Below are 18,448 nucleotides of genomic sequence, written 5' to 3'. Positions count from 1 at the left end.
CCTACCGTACGTAGGATTTTCTTTATTCGGAGGAAGCTGGAATTTCATTTCACCGTAACATGATACTTATTGGTAAACTTGCGCCTACTTTCGTCTCTGATTATTCTGTCCATTTTGTATGCCTTTCGAGGTTAATTTTTCTCGATTAAATCAAACATAGGCATTCTGCTTATTATAATCACCAAGGCCATAAAACTCTAAAAACAATGTGTCACTTCACATCGCCAGAGAAACGTTGAAACACGCTAGTTGAATCAGGAAAGTTGCAGCACTTCTCTAATGTTCAGTGGTGTAATCGTAGTTTGCTCTGAAATCGGCCAAAATCAGTAAAACATACGTCGAATTGCATGTAAACAAGCAATGTAAAACATAACCTCACTAGGTAACGTAATGTTTAAACCACTTACCTCGCACAGTCCTGACTGAGTGTGTTGTTGTGTCAGAATCTCCGAAAAAGAAGGTAACGACGTACGGTAATACCAAATCTGTTAAGGAATGCCTTCTGACACAGTGATATGTAATATACACCTTTGCCATATTGTCTACAACGCCACCGAACTCGTAGCGGACATAAACAAAAGCACACACAGTTGGGATATGTAATTTTTTCACTGATAATATTTTCATTTTCCTTACGGACGAATTTTAAAGGTGGAACATGAGAGTTTTGGCATATCCCAATTCTTTTGATACTTCAGCATATGAAAGGTAGGTGGCAGCAGTACACCGTCATACTTGTATCTCAAAATTCGAGGTCGGTTGGGATCTGCCGTTATTATACTGAGCGCCTCAACTCATCGTCATCGTTGCAATTAACCAAAAAGTTCCAAAAGCGAAGCACTAAATAACAAAAATCAAATAATTTATTTTCACATATCTTTTCCTTCATCCACCATTTACCTTCACCACCATGACGGGAGGAAAAAGTTCCTCAATTAGTGGCTGCGAGCTGCAAAATTAGTATCGCCAGTGGCGTGCCCATGATTTTCGATAGGGGATGTTACGTATTCTATTTTTTATGAATACAGAGCCAAAGGAGTGGGCTATAATTCCCACCACCACCTCGGGTGCGCCACTATCACAGTAGTATATTTTTAAATTATGTTTTATAACGTAAAACCTTTACACATACCTACACATGTGGACAGCACACAATGCCACTACGAATAAGTGGAATTTGTACACCAGTTTATATAGGCCTACAACGGGTTCCAGATTTCAAACCCTCCCGGAGCCCCAAATATCTTTAGCACCTCTGTTGGACACCGATACAAAATTGCCGAACATTTAGAAGAAATAAACAAGTTCATATTCAAGAAGAATTACCCCATATTTTCACCTGAAATCAATAACAAAGTCACTTCTAGATAAGGCATTTGCTTAAATATGCTTGGAAAACACATGTACGTTAGGTCCACTATGTACACAATTATGGTATTTTAGAATTACAAATCTGAATTACATATATTGTCATTTGACATTTTTTGTTCGTATCAATGTTATATCACTAGCCTACACTTTTTTTGATGATCTTACATAAATCGACGGTGTTGATTAAAAATATGAACCTAAGTTTTTGCATCACATTATGTTTATTAGCAGTGCGACAGAAAATTTTAAAAATGCATTATAAATATATGGTAAATTTGTAATTGTGGTGAATGCTAAATTTTGGGCCTTCTAAGAAAAAGTTGTTTTCATTTAAAAAATGCAATTCTATTTTCTCCATAAATTATCATAATATGAAACTAACTACTAGAAGGGGAGGGTCCATCATAACCCCAGTAGCAGGGCAGAATGGACCATTTTAATTAGTTATAATTTTGGTTTTTTTACGTTATGTATCCTGATGGTCATTTCTGTGCAAGTTCTCTTATTATACTAATAAATGTAGCTTTTTTCACTGTGTGTCGTTTTTACAGCCTTTGTAATATTAAATGTTTCGGTCTGATCCTAATTCCCTTTCTTATATGGTATGATGTGATTTCCTTCTGTATTATTATGAATATATTATGGATATTGTGATTGTTGTTCACCGAGAGTACTGTCATGAAGGAAATATAATTTTGCCTCAGTGTTACAGTGCAGAAGTCTGAGGTGTATAATTCGAGAGTACTTAGACACAAGCACGCGCACACACATACACACATATACACGCTGATGTGATGGCAGGAAATATTTTGCATAGCCGATTATAAAGTTACTGTACATTTCAGTGATAACGTGGCGCAACACATTTCTTTTGTTGGTGATGTGAAACTGAGCTAACAGTAGATAAAACACATTCGGTATCGGTGTTTTTGCCAGTCTGCGTGGGATGACATTTGAACAGGTGAGGATGGACTTCACCCAGTAGATGGATTGGTCGTGCCTGACCACGACCTTGCCCCCCCCCCCCCCCCCCCCCCGGTTAGCGGATCTGACTCCCTTAAACTCTCTTGTCTGAAGGTGAAAATTCACATCACACAACTGATGAATTGAAATAACAGCAACAGTTGCTGAGACGATACCGCTATGTTGGAGATGGTGTTTCGGATCACCGTGGATCGCTGGCAGCTGTATCTATACTTTCGGGGTGATCCGATCAAATGTGTTATACTGATTCTGTGTCCTATTGTGATATGTGTTTCAGTACATATTGTGTGTTGTGTGATGAAACCTGCTAATGCAGAAATGCATAATGACTTTATAATCACACTGTATTTTCAAATTAACAAGATAAATTAGCAACAGTTATCGAAGTAGCTTAATAGAAATCCATGCTGGACAGTGTTATTGATATTTCCCGAATTATAAAAGTCTCGGCTTGTATAAGAAAGTCACTGAAGATTATGTTTCAAAGATGATAAACTGAAATTCATACACATTTAACAAAAAAATATTAATAATCAGTATAAACGAAGGAACATTATGAAATGCAAAATAGCACCTTATGCACAAAAGAAGAGTTTATGCATGTCTCACAGAATTAACAACAATAATTATGTTTAAACAAAATTTTGTCCGCTGGATTTATCATACACTGTTGGTTGTGGATAAATATTTTCTGTGTTCGTTATAGTTTCCATAACAAACAGTTCCTGACGTCTGGTTTCCTGTTGCGCAATTTCTTGGTACAAACTCAGAATGCAGATCCATAAATACAGGGAAAAGCCTGCAAAGAAATTTATATATTAGATAAAAAATAAAAGAAGAGCTCAATAAATGCTACTGGTAGCTTGTTGTGAGGAGGATTTAATTTATTTAAAATAATCTTTACATTGATATTCTGTGAGTATCATTGCTTCATACCACATACACAAATTACAAAGTACACGTCGTAGAAATCTTGTATATTTCTACTATAGACGTGAAATAACAACAATACAAATCATCATTACATTCAAAGATCACAATTTATTTTATAATTTATGAAAGAACGGTGTATTCTATGTTAGAAGACTTAAATGCCCACTTTGAGCAATTCGGGATGAAAATAAATGTGTGCAAGACAAAGGCAATGTTGATTTGGAAGAAACCAAGGAAAATTAACGTGAGAATTCAAGGTCAAAGTATTGATGTATCATAAGCAGTGACGTGAGCTGCTGTCAAAGTGAGACTAGCAATAGCAAAAGAAGCCTCTACTAGAAGAAACAACAAGGAGAGAGACTAATGAAGTGTATTGTGTGGAGTGTAGCGTCCTATGGAGCAGAAACAAAATGAGGAAAAGCGACTAAAAGCTTTAGAAATGTGGCTATGGCGAAGAATTCAGCATGCGAAATGGACGAAGTAAGAAATAACGCTGTCTGTGTGGGACAGAGTTGATGAAGAAGAGCAATGATCAAGGAAAGAAGAAATAATTTGCTTGCTAAAAGACGCACTGGAATGAATGGTTATGACGAAAGGGTCCGGGGAAGTAGTGGATCCTACGCTGACGTGAAGCGTAAAGCCCAAGATGAGAAAGAGTGGAGGATGCTCTGCAAAACTTACCTATGAAGACAGAGAACGATGAATGAACAAAAAATGTTCCTAACCTGATCGTAACGTTTCAACCTTCTAGCAAGGTCTTCTTCAGACTCTGTACCATGTACAAATGAAACAAGGTACAAAACAGGACGATATATATACACAAAAATTACTCCCCTCCAGACGCAAGACTATTAGAAAGTTGTTTTCCTGGAACATTCCAGCAGCTGACCTTGCCGAGTCTGAAGAAGACCTTGCTAGAAGGTTGAAACGTTACGTTTAGTTTATGTTTTATAACAAAATAAATTTCTGCCTTGGTCAGCATATTGAGTTTTTCATATCATGGAAACAAGGCTTAATGGTGTTACTAACCTGATATGATGTTACCTTTTGCAAACACTTACGTTTGGTTTATTTTGAGTCGTCTTTGTGCGCAGACAGGCTCAGAACTACTGAGCAATGTGCCTGCATCGGCGATCGAACCGGGGACCTCTTCATTAAAAGGCAACAGCGTTTCCATTACGTCATTGAGGAGGCTATACCTTTGGTAATAAAACTGTAAACACTATTAAAATGTCAAGAGTTGGAAATGGAGATACTTACAAACAACAATGAGAATTACAACTCCAAGTTTGATGCTCACTGATGCTACTGCATAAATTCCTCTCGCGGAAGAAACAATGCCAAGTATTTTCATATTCAGCCAAGAGAGAAGCATGTAACGATTTCCCTGAATGAAAAATAACATAAAGTTATTAAGAGTATTACAAAAGTGAACATTTTGTAAGAATCCTTTGACGTATCTTCTTACACTCACTTTTACACCCATTTGGAATTACGTTTAATATATATAACCCTCTGCCCACAAATGTACTAAATGTGCTGGTAACACTGCAACTGATGCCATGCCTGGATTTGATTGGCTGTAATGCTCAGAGCCGCCAGGAGAAAAACGAGAACGTTTGTCTTGAGGCAACGGTCACGGGGGAAAGAGCAGTGTAGCTCTGACTGTAAACGTGTATGGTAAGTGTGGCGATATGATGGGGAATTTACGTAGTGTGGTTCCTTTAAAATTCTATAGTTTATTTGTTCATTTCTTTACCTTATATTAGGTTTTTGTTATTCTAACTTCTAATTAAATTAATATTAGTTTGGTGTTGAGGAACCTATTCTTAAAATTCTCGGTCGTATGGCCGCATTCACTATACACGCATTGGCCCCTAATTATTTATCAGTTTAAGTTGCATATCATACAATTGTCTGATTAAGAATATATAAAGAAAGGGAATATATTTACTTTTTGATTGTTACCATTCTATAAAAGTACCTTTGCACTGTTAAAATAAAAAGGAAAAGATCTAAGTTTCTGGTTATGAATTCGTAACTAATTTCCTAGAATAATGGACTCTGATAACAGCTTGCTTTCACTGTCCCTCTGTATGGTAGATCCTGCTTTATGCAGTTGAGGTTGAGCGTGTTGAATATGAGTAAATGGGCCTTTTTTACAGCTAAGTTGCATATAATACAAAAATGACTGTAAATTTGGAAAAACTACCCAAAGAAAGACATGGGGCCTTCATCGACTGTGTTTTAGAATGTAGACGCCATAATATTGTGGAACAACTTTCTGTAGCCTTTTTAAACCTATTTTTGACGTTTAAGTTCTGGAGCTGTTTTCATATATTTTTGATAATTGACTAATATATTTGAGTGATTTGGAGACGTATTTTTTATAATTGACTAGTGTTGATATCTTTGAGAGATTTGGGGGAAATATATATAAGTTTATCCATTAATTCTGGTGTAATCTAGTTGAAAAGATTGCCAACCCTTTCTTCATATAAATTAATATCAACACTTATCCTCTCTTGTTGTATAAACACTTGTTCAAGATTATAACATTGGTGCAAACTCAACAACAAGAGACGGTACGCAGATGACAGGCCACTTAATAGCGAGAGCTGGGCCAGGACAAACCTTTTGGCTTATAGCCTCTCATCCCATTTTAGGGGTGACGTCCTAATTGCGAACACTTGCTGCCTGAACAGGAATAAAACCATATTACCTGGAAAACCTGTATCCTAATTCCGAACACATTGTTTCTGCCTTTGGACCTACAACTTCTTTTAACGAATTTTTGAAAGGGACTCAGTTCCACACTTGAGGCAGGTGAGTGCCTTGTCTGTCACAGTTGGAACATAGAATATTCTACATGATTAAAGTTTATATAATTTAATAATAAAAGTGTGGCCTATTTTTTATACGACTACGTACTGCACAGTTCTTAGCTGAAAAAATTATTAACTCTACCTAGATTTCAAATTCGAATTCGAAAACATGTGACACTGTTCTTTAAAAAATTAGGAATATCACCAATATCCTTACACTTCTTAGTGATCCTCGCCATCCTTTGCTCCAAAAAAAATAAAACCGCTTTTTTTCTTCCGCTTTACACATTTCAGATTAATTTCCGTACTTAGAAATTCTATTTCATTACACTTTTCTGCCTCAGCCTTTCTAGCTTAACGTTGATTTTGTGGTTCCATCCCTCCACTATATTAGTTGTCCGGTGCCTCCTGTTTAAGTAGTTCCACGTCTCTTTTGGCACAAAGGGGTTTTCAAGACATTAATACACGAATGAAAGTCAGATTACGTCGACAGACTGAAAGGGTGAAATGACCTTGGAGGGATTTACAAAGTAGAAAACCATGATGAGTTAATCAGTACTCCCGTTTCGCCGAATGCCTCAGAGACAAATACAGTCATGGACATAAGTATTCATACAAAGACATTGTCTGAATGAAACATGTTTTATACAAAGAAGACCGTAAAGGCAAGTCAAGTCTGTAGCACATATGCTCCATTGGAATGGCAAGAATAGAAACGCAAAGCAATTGTGTGCATACAATTGAAATTGTCGTGAGAAATGTGGATAATCCTTAGATAAACTGCTTTCTGGGTGGTCATAAGTATTCATACGCCAGGTTATAAACCCCCAAAAAAGTTCGTGAAACAACCGTTTCCATCATTCAGTCCCAGATATGTGTTTACTGCACTTGCACCTGTGTAAGGAAGTGATTGGTTTGGTGTTGGCGTGCTGCAGGAAGTCAAATGGGCCGCAAAGGGAAGGAAACCACGATCGAAGAGAGGAGAATTATGATATAATTATACCACAATAAGAAATCATATTCTGAAATCGCAGACATAGTTGGGAGAAGTCGTGCGACTGTGCAAAGTGTCATCAAACGATATAAAGACACTAAAATGCTGGTAAATATGGAAAGGGTTGGGCATCCTCAGAAACTTACTTCGAGAGAGAAACAAGGACTGTTGAGAATGATGAAGAAAAACCCAAAATTAACATCGTCAGCAGTGTTGGCACATGTTCACGAACACTTGGGAAAACAAGTGTCCTCAAGAAGTATTAGAAGACTTTTCAACCGAGCAGGGTACAGAGCTAGGGTACCTAGAAGGAAGCCATACCTCAGTAAGAAGAACAAGAAGGCCAGATTAACATTTACAAAGGAGTATGTGAGTAAAGGTTTGGACTTCTGGGATAAAGTGTTGTTTACGGACGAGAGTATATTTAATATTATCCATAGTGATGGTAGCATTTTGGTGTGGAGAAAGCCCAATACTGAGCTTGAGTCTCGAAATCTCTTGGCCACAGTTAAACATGGAGGTGGTGGCGTTATAGTCTGGGGCTGTATGTCAGCCTGAGGTGTTGGAGAACTCGTCTTTATTGAGGGAACTATGGATAGATTTGTCTATTTGGATATTCTGAAGAACAATTTGCAGCAGAGTATCGATCATTTGGGTCTTGGGAATGATTTTTACTTCCAGCAGGACAACGACCCTAAACATACAGCTGAGATTGTCCGCCTTTGGTTGTTATATAATACTCCCCACACACTCAAAACTCCACCTTAGTCCCCCAACCTTAACCCCATTGAACATCTTTGGAGCCATTTGGAAACCAGACTCCGAAAACATGACATAACAAGCAAGAATAGACTGAAAGAGGTCATTTTGCATGAGTGGCACAATATTACATCTGGAATAACCACGCCTCTTGTTCATTCTATGCAAAAGAGACTGACAGCTGTTCTCCGTAACAGAGGAATGCATACTAAATTATGACGACATGGTATTTGTTTCTTTCTTTTCTTCAAAGTGAACTTTTATGTTGGTGTATGAATACTTTTGTCCAGCCAAAGAAGCGGGTATTGAGAATGGTTTGTATTTTATTTGTCTTCAAGCAGCATCTGTTATTTATTTTTGTTGTCAATATATCGTTTGGTGCATACATGGTAAAGCATTAACAGTTTTGACTTCCTTATTGTTTTCCTAGCTGCTGCAATTCGTCCTTTCTTCCTTTCAGTTCCACTGTATGATTACTTTTGTCCATCACTGTATCTCATCTAAGGAAAACTTTCGGCAAATGGGAATTCCGTTTCGCCGAATATTTTGAATGGATGGAATTTTCCCTCCGCTGGGAAATTTCAGGAACTTGGGTGAAAGATAATTTCAGCGAGTTCAGAAACTAATTGTACAATTCTGTTCACATATAGTACGTAGCATACTCGTTTGATGTGAAGTCCAGCGTCGGAGATCGAGTGGGGCAGTACACTCGAAGTAAATGTTCGAAAAGCAGCACCCTCAGTGTTGCTTACTAGTAAATTTGTCCACATCACGCAAGAAATGTTGTGAATTTATAAGACAAAGGAATCTTATACGTAGTTCTTCATCCTATTATTAGCCCCCTATTTTGTAAACAGTTCTTGATTAATTCTAAGTAGATGTTTAATAATGTAGATGATGGGATAGGCAGCATCATTGTCGTACTTCTCTCCCAATTTCACTTCCCTCTCTCATTTCTTCTCCTACTCCTCCTCGAGGTATCTTTCGCCATATAACTTCTCAAATAAATATCCTGTTTGCTTTTTAAAAGAATTGCTGAAGTGTATTTTGGCCGCGAACAACTATAATTTCCCTTCAAAATATTCGGCGTAACGGGAATTCCCTTTTCGCCGAATATTTTTCTCATCTGGGAAATCTTATATAATGTGCCTCTGGGCCATTCGGCAAAAGGGAATTCGGCGAAACGGGAAGACACAAGCCACCCGAGCTGTCTCTCTGGGTCACTGGCCTTATTTTTTATAACAGGTTTTTCAGTTTCATGTGGTCGCAATTAGGACATGGAATTAGGTACTTCTCATTTTTATGTGTTCGCAATTGGGACAGTTTAGGCATTATTCGCAATTAGAACACAGCCCATTTCAGGTTTCTCATGTTGACATCACGACTTTCAAAAATTTAGCTTCCGTTAAAGTGGACTAAAATTGGGCCTAGCACCATATTTTGTGAACAATACATAGGATACGTTTGTGCATACTTCTGTGTTAACCCTGGGCAGTCATCCCACCACCTCTAGTTTTTCGAAGTTTCAACTGAAAATTTTCATTAAAAACTGAAAATAAATTACATTGTTCTCTAGAGTGGTTCCAATATTTCTGTTTACTTTTATTCATAAAAACAAACGTAACGTGGAGGCAAAATTCACTTGGTGAGCCTATCAGGTACCCCTTTGGATGCGTGCTATTCTTGACACTCGTGCCAGTGACTGTGTAATTGGTTGTTGAGAATGGAAATTTTTGTTATTATTAGAGGAAGTGTACCAAATGCGGGCCCCGTCTTTAAAGCGGGCCCCCTGCATTTCTGCTCCGGATGGTGCTGTAGCCTGGCGGAAGCAGGTAGTTTACGTTATTGTCGCATGCAGTACTTGCGCCCATGTTGATTACTACGTGTGTTGTTCTCCAATTACCTCCTGATTGATTTTGTGCAAGTAGAAAGTTTTATTACTCTCACGTTCAATTGCTGTAATTCTGTAATTTGAGAAGTAAATGCGTCAACTCTTCTACATGCATAATCTTAAATATAGGAGCTATCTTTGTATGTAATTGGTAAGCCATTGACAAGAATGCGAGAGAAATAATTAGCAAGAAAAAAAACGAGCACTTGTGGTCCTAAAGTGGGCCCCCACGTCATTCCTAAAATGGGCCCCCTGCGTTGTGGTTAAACCAGCACAGAATGTGTTTTCGCCCAAATTCTAATCATGGAATTCTGGTACAAGTTCCAAGGGAATAGATATGGCGAAAACAGGGACGAAAATGAGAACGGGAAATCAAGATAACATTGGCCACATAGATGCCATACGAATTAAAACGGTGGATTTGAAAAAAAAAGCTAATGTTCTTGCATTATTTTGTGTCCTCAACATTCAGAAAACATTTTATATTATTCCACAGTCTTCCATGCATTGTACTTCAGCTTATATCACTATAATTTTATGCTGTTTTACATTGTACTAAATTTAAGGGGGATCACTATAGGAACGGTTTTTTCCCAATGTTGAAACATGCATCTCTTCGAAAAAATCGAATTTTCACAATGAAGCCATTTTTTCTCGCTATGGAAGGAGACATAACTAAACAAGTACGTACATAACATACTATTTCAGGCCTTAGTAACATTCACTTTGGCCTGATGGTTTCCTTGAAATGCTGCAAAAACAAAATGGGGGCCCACATTTGGTACACTTGCTCTATAATTAATAGATAACTGCACCTACATAAAAAAAAAACATTTGTGAAAAATTAATATGGATTTTGTGAGTTTGGGCTAATAATAAAATAATTGGTTATTATTTTTTATTAATGATGGTAATTTTTGTAATTATTATAACTGCACTTCTGTAGTAAATGAAGGAGGCAGTGATTCAATAACAAAATGATTTCTTAGTTACCACGTGTTAAAAGTACAGCAAGCTTCACATGGCAAGTTTGCACCAAGCTTGACATGACAATCTTGAATCAAGCTGCCTTTTTGATTCAAGCTTGCCATATCCAAATGGCTTTGACAAGCTACCAACAAACTACCGCAAACTTGCCACAAGTCGGTGTTTCTTTTTCTGACGTTAGAAAAGTATCAAAAAATGTAAAACTAAATGTCGGTTTTCTGATCTTCCACTTGAAACATAACAGTATTTTTTGTCACTCTTCTCCCAGTGTTCTTCGTAGTATACGAGAGTCAAAATAAAAATTAAGTGTACCGCGGTAAACGTGTATGTCATGAAACGAGTGGTTCGTTATGTAGTGCTTATATTATTATATATTACTTTTTTAACATTATCTAAGCGATATTTTTACTAGTAGTAATACGTAATAATATGCATTAACTCTCTCTCCTCCCCAAACGAGTAGGTTTCCCTGAAAGTGTATATTTGCTGCTTATAAATGAATCGAAAATGTATGGCGCGCAGTGCCTTTTCCAAATGCAAAAAGGTTTATTCGCAAATTGTAAACAGAAGAATTCATAAAGCAAGAAAAAAATCAGTTAATTACCTTAATGGATCCTAATATGAGAAAAGCATCTGAGATTATAGAAAGGGTGGACACCACCAGACCCACAATTCCAAAAAAATTATAGACTGAAAGAAAGAAATGCAAAAATATTTATATTTCTATATTAATGGAAGAAAACTAACACGCTAACATTTGTCACGAATGGTATTCTTACTCTTTTTAATAGCATAAGGGGAATGACACACGTTTAACTCAGTAGTAGTTGAATTAGTTAAAGTCAATCGCTATTTAATATTCACAATTTATTTGCACGTATTTAGAATTTATTTGCACGTGTTTACAATTTATTTGCACGTACTTAGAACTTATTTGCATAATTTTGAATAAATTTGCATATCATTAGAATAATTTACATTTATGTATTTGCATGTTTATAATTTTTATGAATTTTTAATTATTTATTTTATGAAAAATATGTATATAGAAGGTAATTAGAGGTACTAAACGCTATGCATATGGTTTCATATTCATTACTGCAAAGTATGTAATGTAGCAAACAATAATATTAATGTTTATAGTATTGAAAATAAGAGTACGAAAGAAGACGGTCCCGGTACTCGAACCTGCGATATGCAACGGTAATAAATGGTTTTTAGTTTACTATGTATGTAATAATGTATGTTATTATGGTATGAAAGACGATGGTACGACATGCCAGACAGAAGACTGTGAACTCAGCGCAGGTAGACGAGAAAGGAATTTGGGGGATGTGCGATCTAGGTCAAATGACGTCAGAACGCCAGAACAAAGAAAGAACCCGATTGACCAATCAGAACCGGTTTTCCCAAGGTTAATCAGAACGCAAGAACAGGTGAAAGGTATGCAATGCCGTATGGCAGGGGAGGGATTGAACCAAACAGCAAAGGATGTCTGAGAATGCGCAGCAAGGGTCAATTTTTTTTAAACTGTGCGTCGCTTGCATGCTAGAACATGTTTCTGTCAAAGTAGGCCAAGGTTTTCTAGAACACTAGAACAAAGAATGATGGGAAGGAGTTCAAGGTAAACTAGAACGCAAGAACAGGAGAAAAGTATGCTACACTGTAACAGAGGACAAGGGCGGAATTGAACCAGACAACAAAGGATTTCTGGGACTGCGCGATCTAGGTCAAATTTCTGAAGCTATGCTTCGCTTTCCAGAACCGGTTTCCGCCGCCAATTAATATTCCGCTCAGGTTTGCCTCTAAGGCACAGGACGCTTTAGCGCAGGTTTTAGGCTAGAGCGCTTGCATGTCAGAACAAGTTTCCGTCAAAGTAGGCCAAGGTTGCCCAGTACACAAGAAAAAAGGATTTTTGGATACCCAATTAGATTGGAGCGAGAATTTTACCTTGAACAAGGAGAACGAAGCGTAAGGGTTTTTTATCTGTACTATGAAGAAGGGAGAGCTATCAGGGACTGGGCCTAAAGTTTTCACTATTTGCTTTTATCACGGGATAACGAACCTAGGACCCTTTGATTATTGATTTAGGTAGTAAATTTATGTTACTGTGTGCTATTTAACATAATATTGAGTTTATTTTTTACCAAACTTTAACTTTATGTCAAACATTTTCCCAGCTTATCCTTATTTTTATCAAAATAACACAATTCAATCTGTTCAGGAAAGACTTTTAGTTACATTTTCGACACACAAAGTGTGTGTTCTCAACTTCTGTCTGTTTATTTCACACGTTTAGGCTTATTATTACCAAAATAACACAATTCCATCTGTTCAGGAAAGACTTTTAGTTACATTTTCGACACACAAAGTGTGTGTTCTCAACTTTTATCTGTTTACTTTTGCTCTCTTACCCATTTGCGTACCATTCCATCACTCATAATATTTTGTCCGTACACTTCACAAATCTGACGGTGAATTTCAACAGCTTTCACGCCTTTAGCACTAAGAAAACGAATAACAGCGCGTATTTCACAGTCGGCGGGATTCTCAATCGGCGGAGGATTTTAAATACGCAAGAGCAAATGTATACACGATCGATTGTTGCCGCAATGGCGTCTGTGGCTTGCCAACAGATGTAGGTACACAGTACGCATGCACGGGACACCGACCGCAGCGGTGCAGCGGCGGAATTTCAAAGCGGTACTTACTTTAAAAATACGCCTCGTATTTTACAAGTTTAGGCTTAATATTACTCAAATAACACAATTTAATCCAATCAGGAAGGATTTGTTATTATATTTTGAATGCACAAAGAAATGTTTTCAACTTTTTTACTGATTTTTTGCAGGGCATGTATTAATTTTTATTTATTTTGTTTTGTATCATATATACATTTACAAATTTTTAACTTAGAGTTTAGTATTTATTTAAATCTTTTCAAAAACACTAAAGAAAAAGTACTTTTAGCTAAAATGTAAGCCACAGAATATATTATTATTATTATTATTATTATTAATGTTTACTGATTTCCACTATGCTATTTTTGGTTCTGTATTTCTATATGTATTTATTTAGGTCAGGTTACGCCTGCTACGTAGGAAAGTTTGTTTATTTTAGAGTTTGCTGAGTATTTTGTTATTCTTATACTAGGTAAAGTTTCCAAAATATATCAGGTAGGGCTCCATTCATATACTTTTGTTTTTGCTGTTTGGAGATGATGCGATCAGCATCATTCTCCATCTGCTTTTTATTTTATGTACCCAATATTATTTTGAGGCTTAGTGAATTCTAGAGCCTATTTATGCAGGAGAGAGGGTTGAAAATGTTGATATTTTATATTTATAATGTGCCACTAGAATATCAAAGCTTGCTTAATTTTTATGTCTGTAACGCTGTTATTGTATTTCTAGCTAAGGCTTACTGGATAAAGTACACGAAATGTTTATTATTTCGACTATTTACCTTTATACGAGGCCAAATTTTTAGTGTAACGAAAATTATTGTGTGTCTATTAAGACTGAAATTCCTTTACCGATGGGTCCATAACTGGACGCTTACCAACATTGTTCCTTTTTTTAAAAAAAAAAAATATAACTATTTATCAATATATTGACAATTCACAGGACAAGACGAAGTTCACAGACGACTGACTATATGGACCATAGGTCCACTTGCTAAACTTTTTTCTATGCTGGAAGAATAATTTAGCCTTATAGCCTTTTTCAAGGTATTTTTGAAGTATTGCTGGTTTTTTGGGTGCATCAACACTTGGGTTATTTCCATTTGGTTTATTATACGAGGATACAATCACTATCTGAACACTGAAATCCTCTGATTGAAACTAAAAGCTTAGGCTGTAACTATGGGCTTAGTATGTATATCGACAATTTATAGGACAACACGAACCTTACAAAGGATTATAGGTGACGTAGGACCACACGCCAGAGCTTTGTTAATCTGCAAGAAGCACTTATAGCTAATATTACGAGGAAATGAGGTTGATTTTTACTGTTTCACAAGAATGCTATCTTTTATACACCCAATATTTGCTTTTTCAAGTAACTACATGTACCAGAAGCACTTACAGGCCAACTCTAACTAGACTTCGACTTATTCTATATCAGGTGCTAAATTTATAAGGAACTATGATTGTGTATATTTCTGAGGAAGTACGCAAAAGCAGATTACCCGATTAAAGTATCTGAACAACAGATTTTTCTATGCTAGTATATTTGTATTGACTGGATTATTTAACAGATCAAACATTAAGACTGCAAAATTCATTAAATGTAGTTCTATAGTATATGTGGTTTCAGAGATATAAAAAGAACAAATATACGATTCCGCTTTTTTTGCTTCTGAGGCTAATCGCGACGCTAAGGGTAAATGGCGAGGAAATGTAACGGAGGAGAAACAGTCCCAAAAGTTATGGGCTGCATGTAAGTTAATACCACAGAGATATTACAGTAGGTGTAGGTTCTACCACCAGAACTTTTCTATCATAATAATACTGGTTATGCTGTACTGTTAGCTAAAGATGCTGATATTTGAAAAACTTAAAAAGCTTATTTGCAAAATTTTAAGATAAATAATAATCTGTTAGACTGTAAACATATTTTATTGTGTGACAGATAGGTTAAAAGCCTAACGCTATATCAACTAAGCTATCTGGGCACAAGGTATTCTTTTCTTGAAAAGTTAGTTATGTTAAGGAATATATTGAAACACTTGAGAACACTCTTGGTCTGGTTCGACAGAGAAGGAGACAACATTTCCAAATTTTTACAGACTGGGTGTATTTTTCCACTATAGAGGCCTTCACTATACGTAATTCGAAACGCTAAAGTTCAGCTAGCTTCCAAAATTGAGGTAAAGATTGTGTTAAGTTACAATTATATCCAGTTACGGACAAATAAAGCTAAAACTCTCAGATTTACTGTAGTAGCCAAGTTTTAGTAACATTTTCTTCACTTTAGTACAAATACCAAAGAAATAGGTATATTTTATTTATAATTTGACAAAATGTACTAGTATTTAATTCACAAAGTTAGGTAAAAAACAGTATTTTTAAAAAATATTGTTACTGCCTTCAAATTTTATGTTATTTAGCCACTAACAACTGGTTTACACTGTTTGGCATCCTTTAAATAGGAAAAGAAGGAATTATTTGTTTAGTATTTTTACTACTTTATATTTATTTAAGAAAACAATTCTACAGTTTAACTTAATTTTAACAAATTGTTACTAATTTATATATCAAAGTTATGTTATTTAGAGTATATGAAGGCGTATAAAGTTAATATTTGTACTTATCAGTTCAACTAACAATTATATTTTACACACAAAAGATAATGTTTACAGTTAAATTACTTGAATCAGAGAATAATATTTTACAGTAATTGATTCATTCAGCACTAGTCAGTACTTTTATGCATCAGAAAGTTTTCTTAATTTTCTATTACGCATGCTATTTTGGGCTATTCTTAAAATGTATTTCTAGGGCAAACTGGTTTAATTTTCTGCTTATAATGCAAAGTTGACAGTTTTCGCACAATGCATTGTACATTTGTTATATTCTCTACTTACAATCCAAATATTATGCTTATTTAATGTATAACTAACTAACTCTCTAGCCTTCTTAAACCCGAATGTTCATGGCTGCAGCAACACATGCCTTTCATCTGTCCCTGTCCTGAGCAAGTTCTATATACTCCTTTCTTTCCCTACCAGTTTCCTTTAGGTCCATCTCTACATTATCCCTCCATCTTTGTTTTGGTCTTCCTTTTGGTCCTTTACCATCAGGTTTCCCAACATGAATCCTGTATACTCTTCTTTCCTCTCGCATTCGTACCACATGATCTACACACCTAAGTCTTCTTGATTTAATCATTCTAATAATATCTGGACATGAATACAAATTATGTACTTCTAAATTATGTAACCTTCTCCACTGATCTGTCTCCTCATCTGTTTTAAGCCGAAATATTTTCCTAAGGATCTTATTTTCAAATACTCTCAATTAATGTTCCTTTTTCAATGTAAGGGACCAGGTTTATTTACTGTATTTAACTTTTATTTTTTGTAATTAACAAAAATTAAAAGCTTATACTGTAGTTATTATATTTTTTTCTGTCAGCTTATTTTGAAATTAATATTATTAGGTATAGTCTTTGATTTATAACTATATTGCTTTTTTATCAATTTATCTAAGAGTACACGCAGACAAACACATGTGTACACACTTTTATGTAAATTTATATGCCTTTTTTCAATATTTTAGTATGAAGATTGCACTTTAGCTATTTAAGCAAGGGTAGGAAAGGTAGGATTTCTGAGAATTTGTTTCAGGATTTTGTTGTCCAAGTATAGATGAGAACTGAGCTGGGAGACTGTTTTGAACCTTTTCATGAGAGTTTGCATGTGTATGCAAATTGAGCACTATTGACTGTGCATGCTTCTAAGTTTTGCTGCTATTTCACATCAACTCTGTGAGACTGTAGACAGTTTTCCCATTTCAAGTAGTTTTTATTGATTGTATTTGTATATGTTTTGGGGACTTAGCAGTTTTATGTTATGAGGCAGTTTGTTGTAGAATATTTTTACCTGATTGTTTTGAGATATTGAGTGTCTACCGTTTTACTTGTAATTATTTTCCTTCTTGTGTTGTGTATTTGACTATATTTTGTCCAAGTTCGTAGTATTTAGAATAATTGTTATTGACTTGAAGATGTAGGGAGTAATAATCCTATGCAAGATACCCTATACTTTAGTCTGAACATTATTCTTAGTGTTCACTTTTGAAGCCTTAGTATTCTGGTAGTATTATTAATGTAGAGGTAAATTAGGCTGAAATGTAGGCATTTTTCTGATAAATTATACTCACTTAGTTGTTTCAGCAGGTAGAAGTTGCATGATGGTTTAGTGCTGATGATGATAATTTGCTCTTCTTATGTACTACGTATGATGTAGCTTACTTGAGTAATTGGAATTTTCTACTGAAAAAAAGATTGCTTGTCTATTTTATTCCTATGTTGTTGAGTTTGTCCATAAGCAAGCCATGTTTTTACTCTATCCTATGCCTTGGAAGAATCTAGATATATTGTGTTTGCAGTTTTATGTTTCTCTAAGGTTTCAGCTATGTAGTTTTTTAAACTGTGTTATGGGTGTGACTATTGATTTCTCTTTCTGGATGCCATGTTGGTGTATGTGTATTCCTCTTGCTGCTTGAATTTGACTTAGGTTGTTTGCTTTTTTTTCTTAGACCTTTATTTGTTTATTTGTTCAGTATTTTTTTATTTTTTTAATATTCCTTTACATAAAAAAATTCAAAGTACACTGTTAAAGTCAAAGTGTGTTAAAATTCAATTTTTCAAAGTTAAAGTTTTAAAAATACAATTTTCTAAAATTAAAAGTTATAATAGTATATTTTTGTTTAGTAGAAGTTTTTATACTAGAGTAAATTCTTTTGTTGTTAAAGTAAAATATGTTAGTTAATGTAAAATTAAAAAATACTGAACAAATAAAGATCTAAGAAAAAAAAAACCTAAATCAAATTCATGCAAGGCGTCAAATCGAGAGGGGGATCGAGCTGGGCAGTCATCATGCTGATAAATCATGTCACGTCTTGTAGCTAGAGGCACATCCTCCACAACATTGCCATCCCGTTCCTCAAAAAATGTTCATAAGTGATGCCATTTAAAA

The 18,448-nt window shown here is 35.5% G+C and overlaps 1 protein-coding gene across 1 annotated transcript in view; it reads right to left on the bottom strand.

Annotated features, from left to right (window-relative positions):
- Positions 1 to 2,409: 2,409 nt before the first annotated feature.
- The window catches only part of LOC145995192 (uncharacterized), a 49,097-nt gene continuing 33,058 nt past the window's right edge, over positions 2,410 to 18,448 (bottom strand). Inside the window, exons 3-5 of the mRNA XM_083131748.1 lie at positions 11,349 to 11,434; positions 4,549 to 4,675; positions 2,410 to 3,154 (exon numbers count right to left, since the gene is read on the bottom strand). Coding sequence (XP_082987874.1) covers positions 2,988 to 3,154; positions 4,549 to 4,675; positions 11,349 to 11,434 — 380 coding nt within the window. The 3' untranslated portion in view covers positions 2,410 to 2,987. The remainder of the gene's footprint in view (positions 3,155 to 4,548; positions 4,676 to 11,348; positions 11,435 to 18,448) is intronic.

This window comes from Lepisma saccharinum, chromosome 11, assembly GCF_977018435.1.
Source record: "Lepisma saccharinum chromosome 11, izLepSacc3.1, whole genome shotgun sequence".
NCBI classification, from domain to species: Eukaryota; Metazoa; Arthropoda; class Insecta; order Zygentoma; family Lepismatidae; genus Lepisma; species Lepisma saccharinum.
The sequence above is the reverse complement of the archived record's forward strand: the minus strand, read 5'-3'. Positions and strand labels throughout refer to the sequence as shown.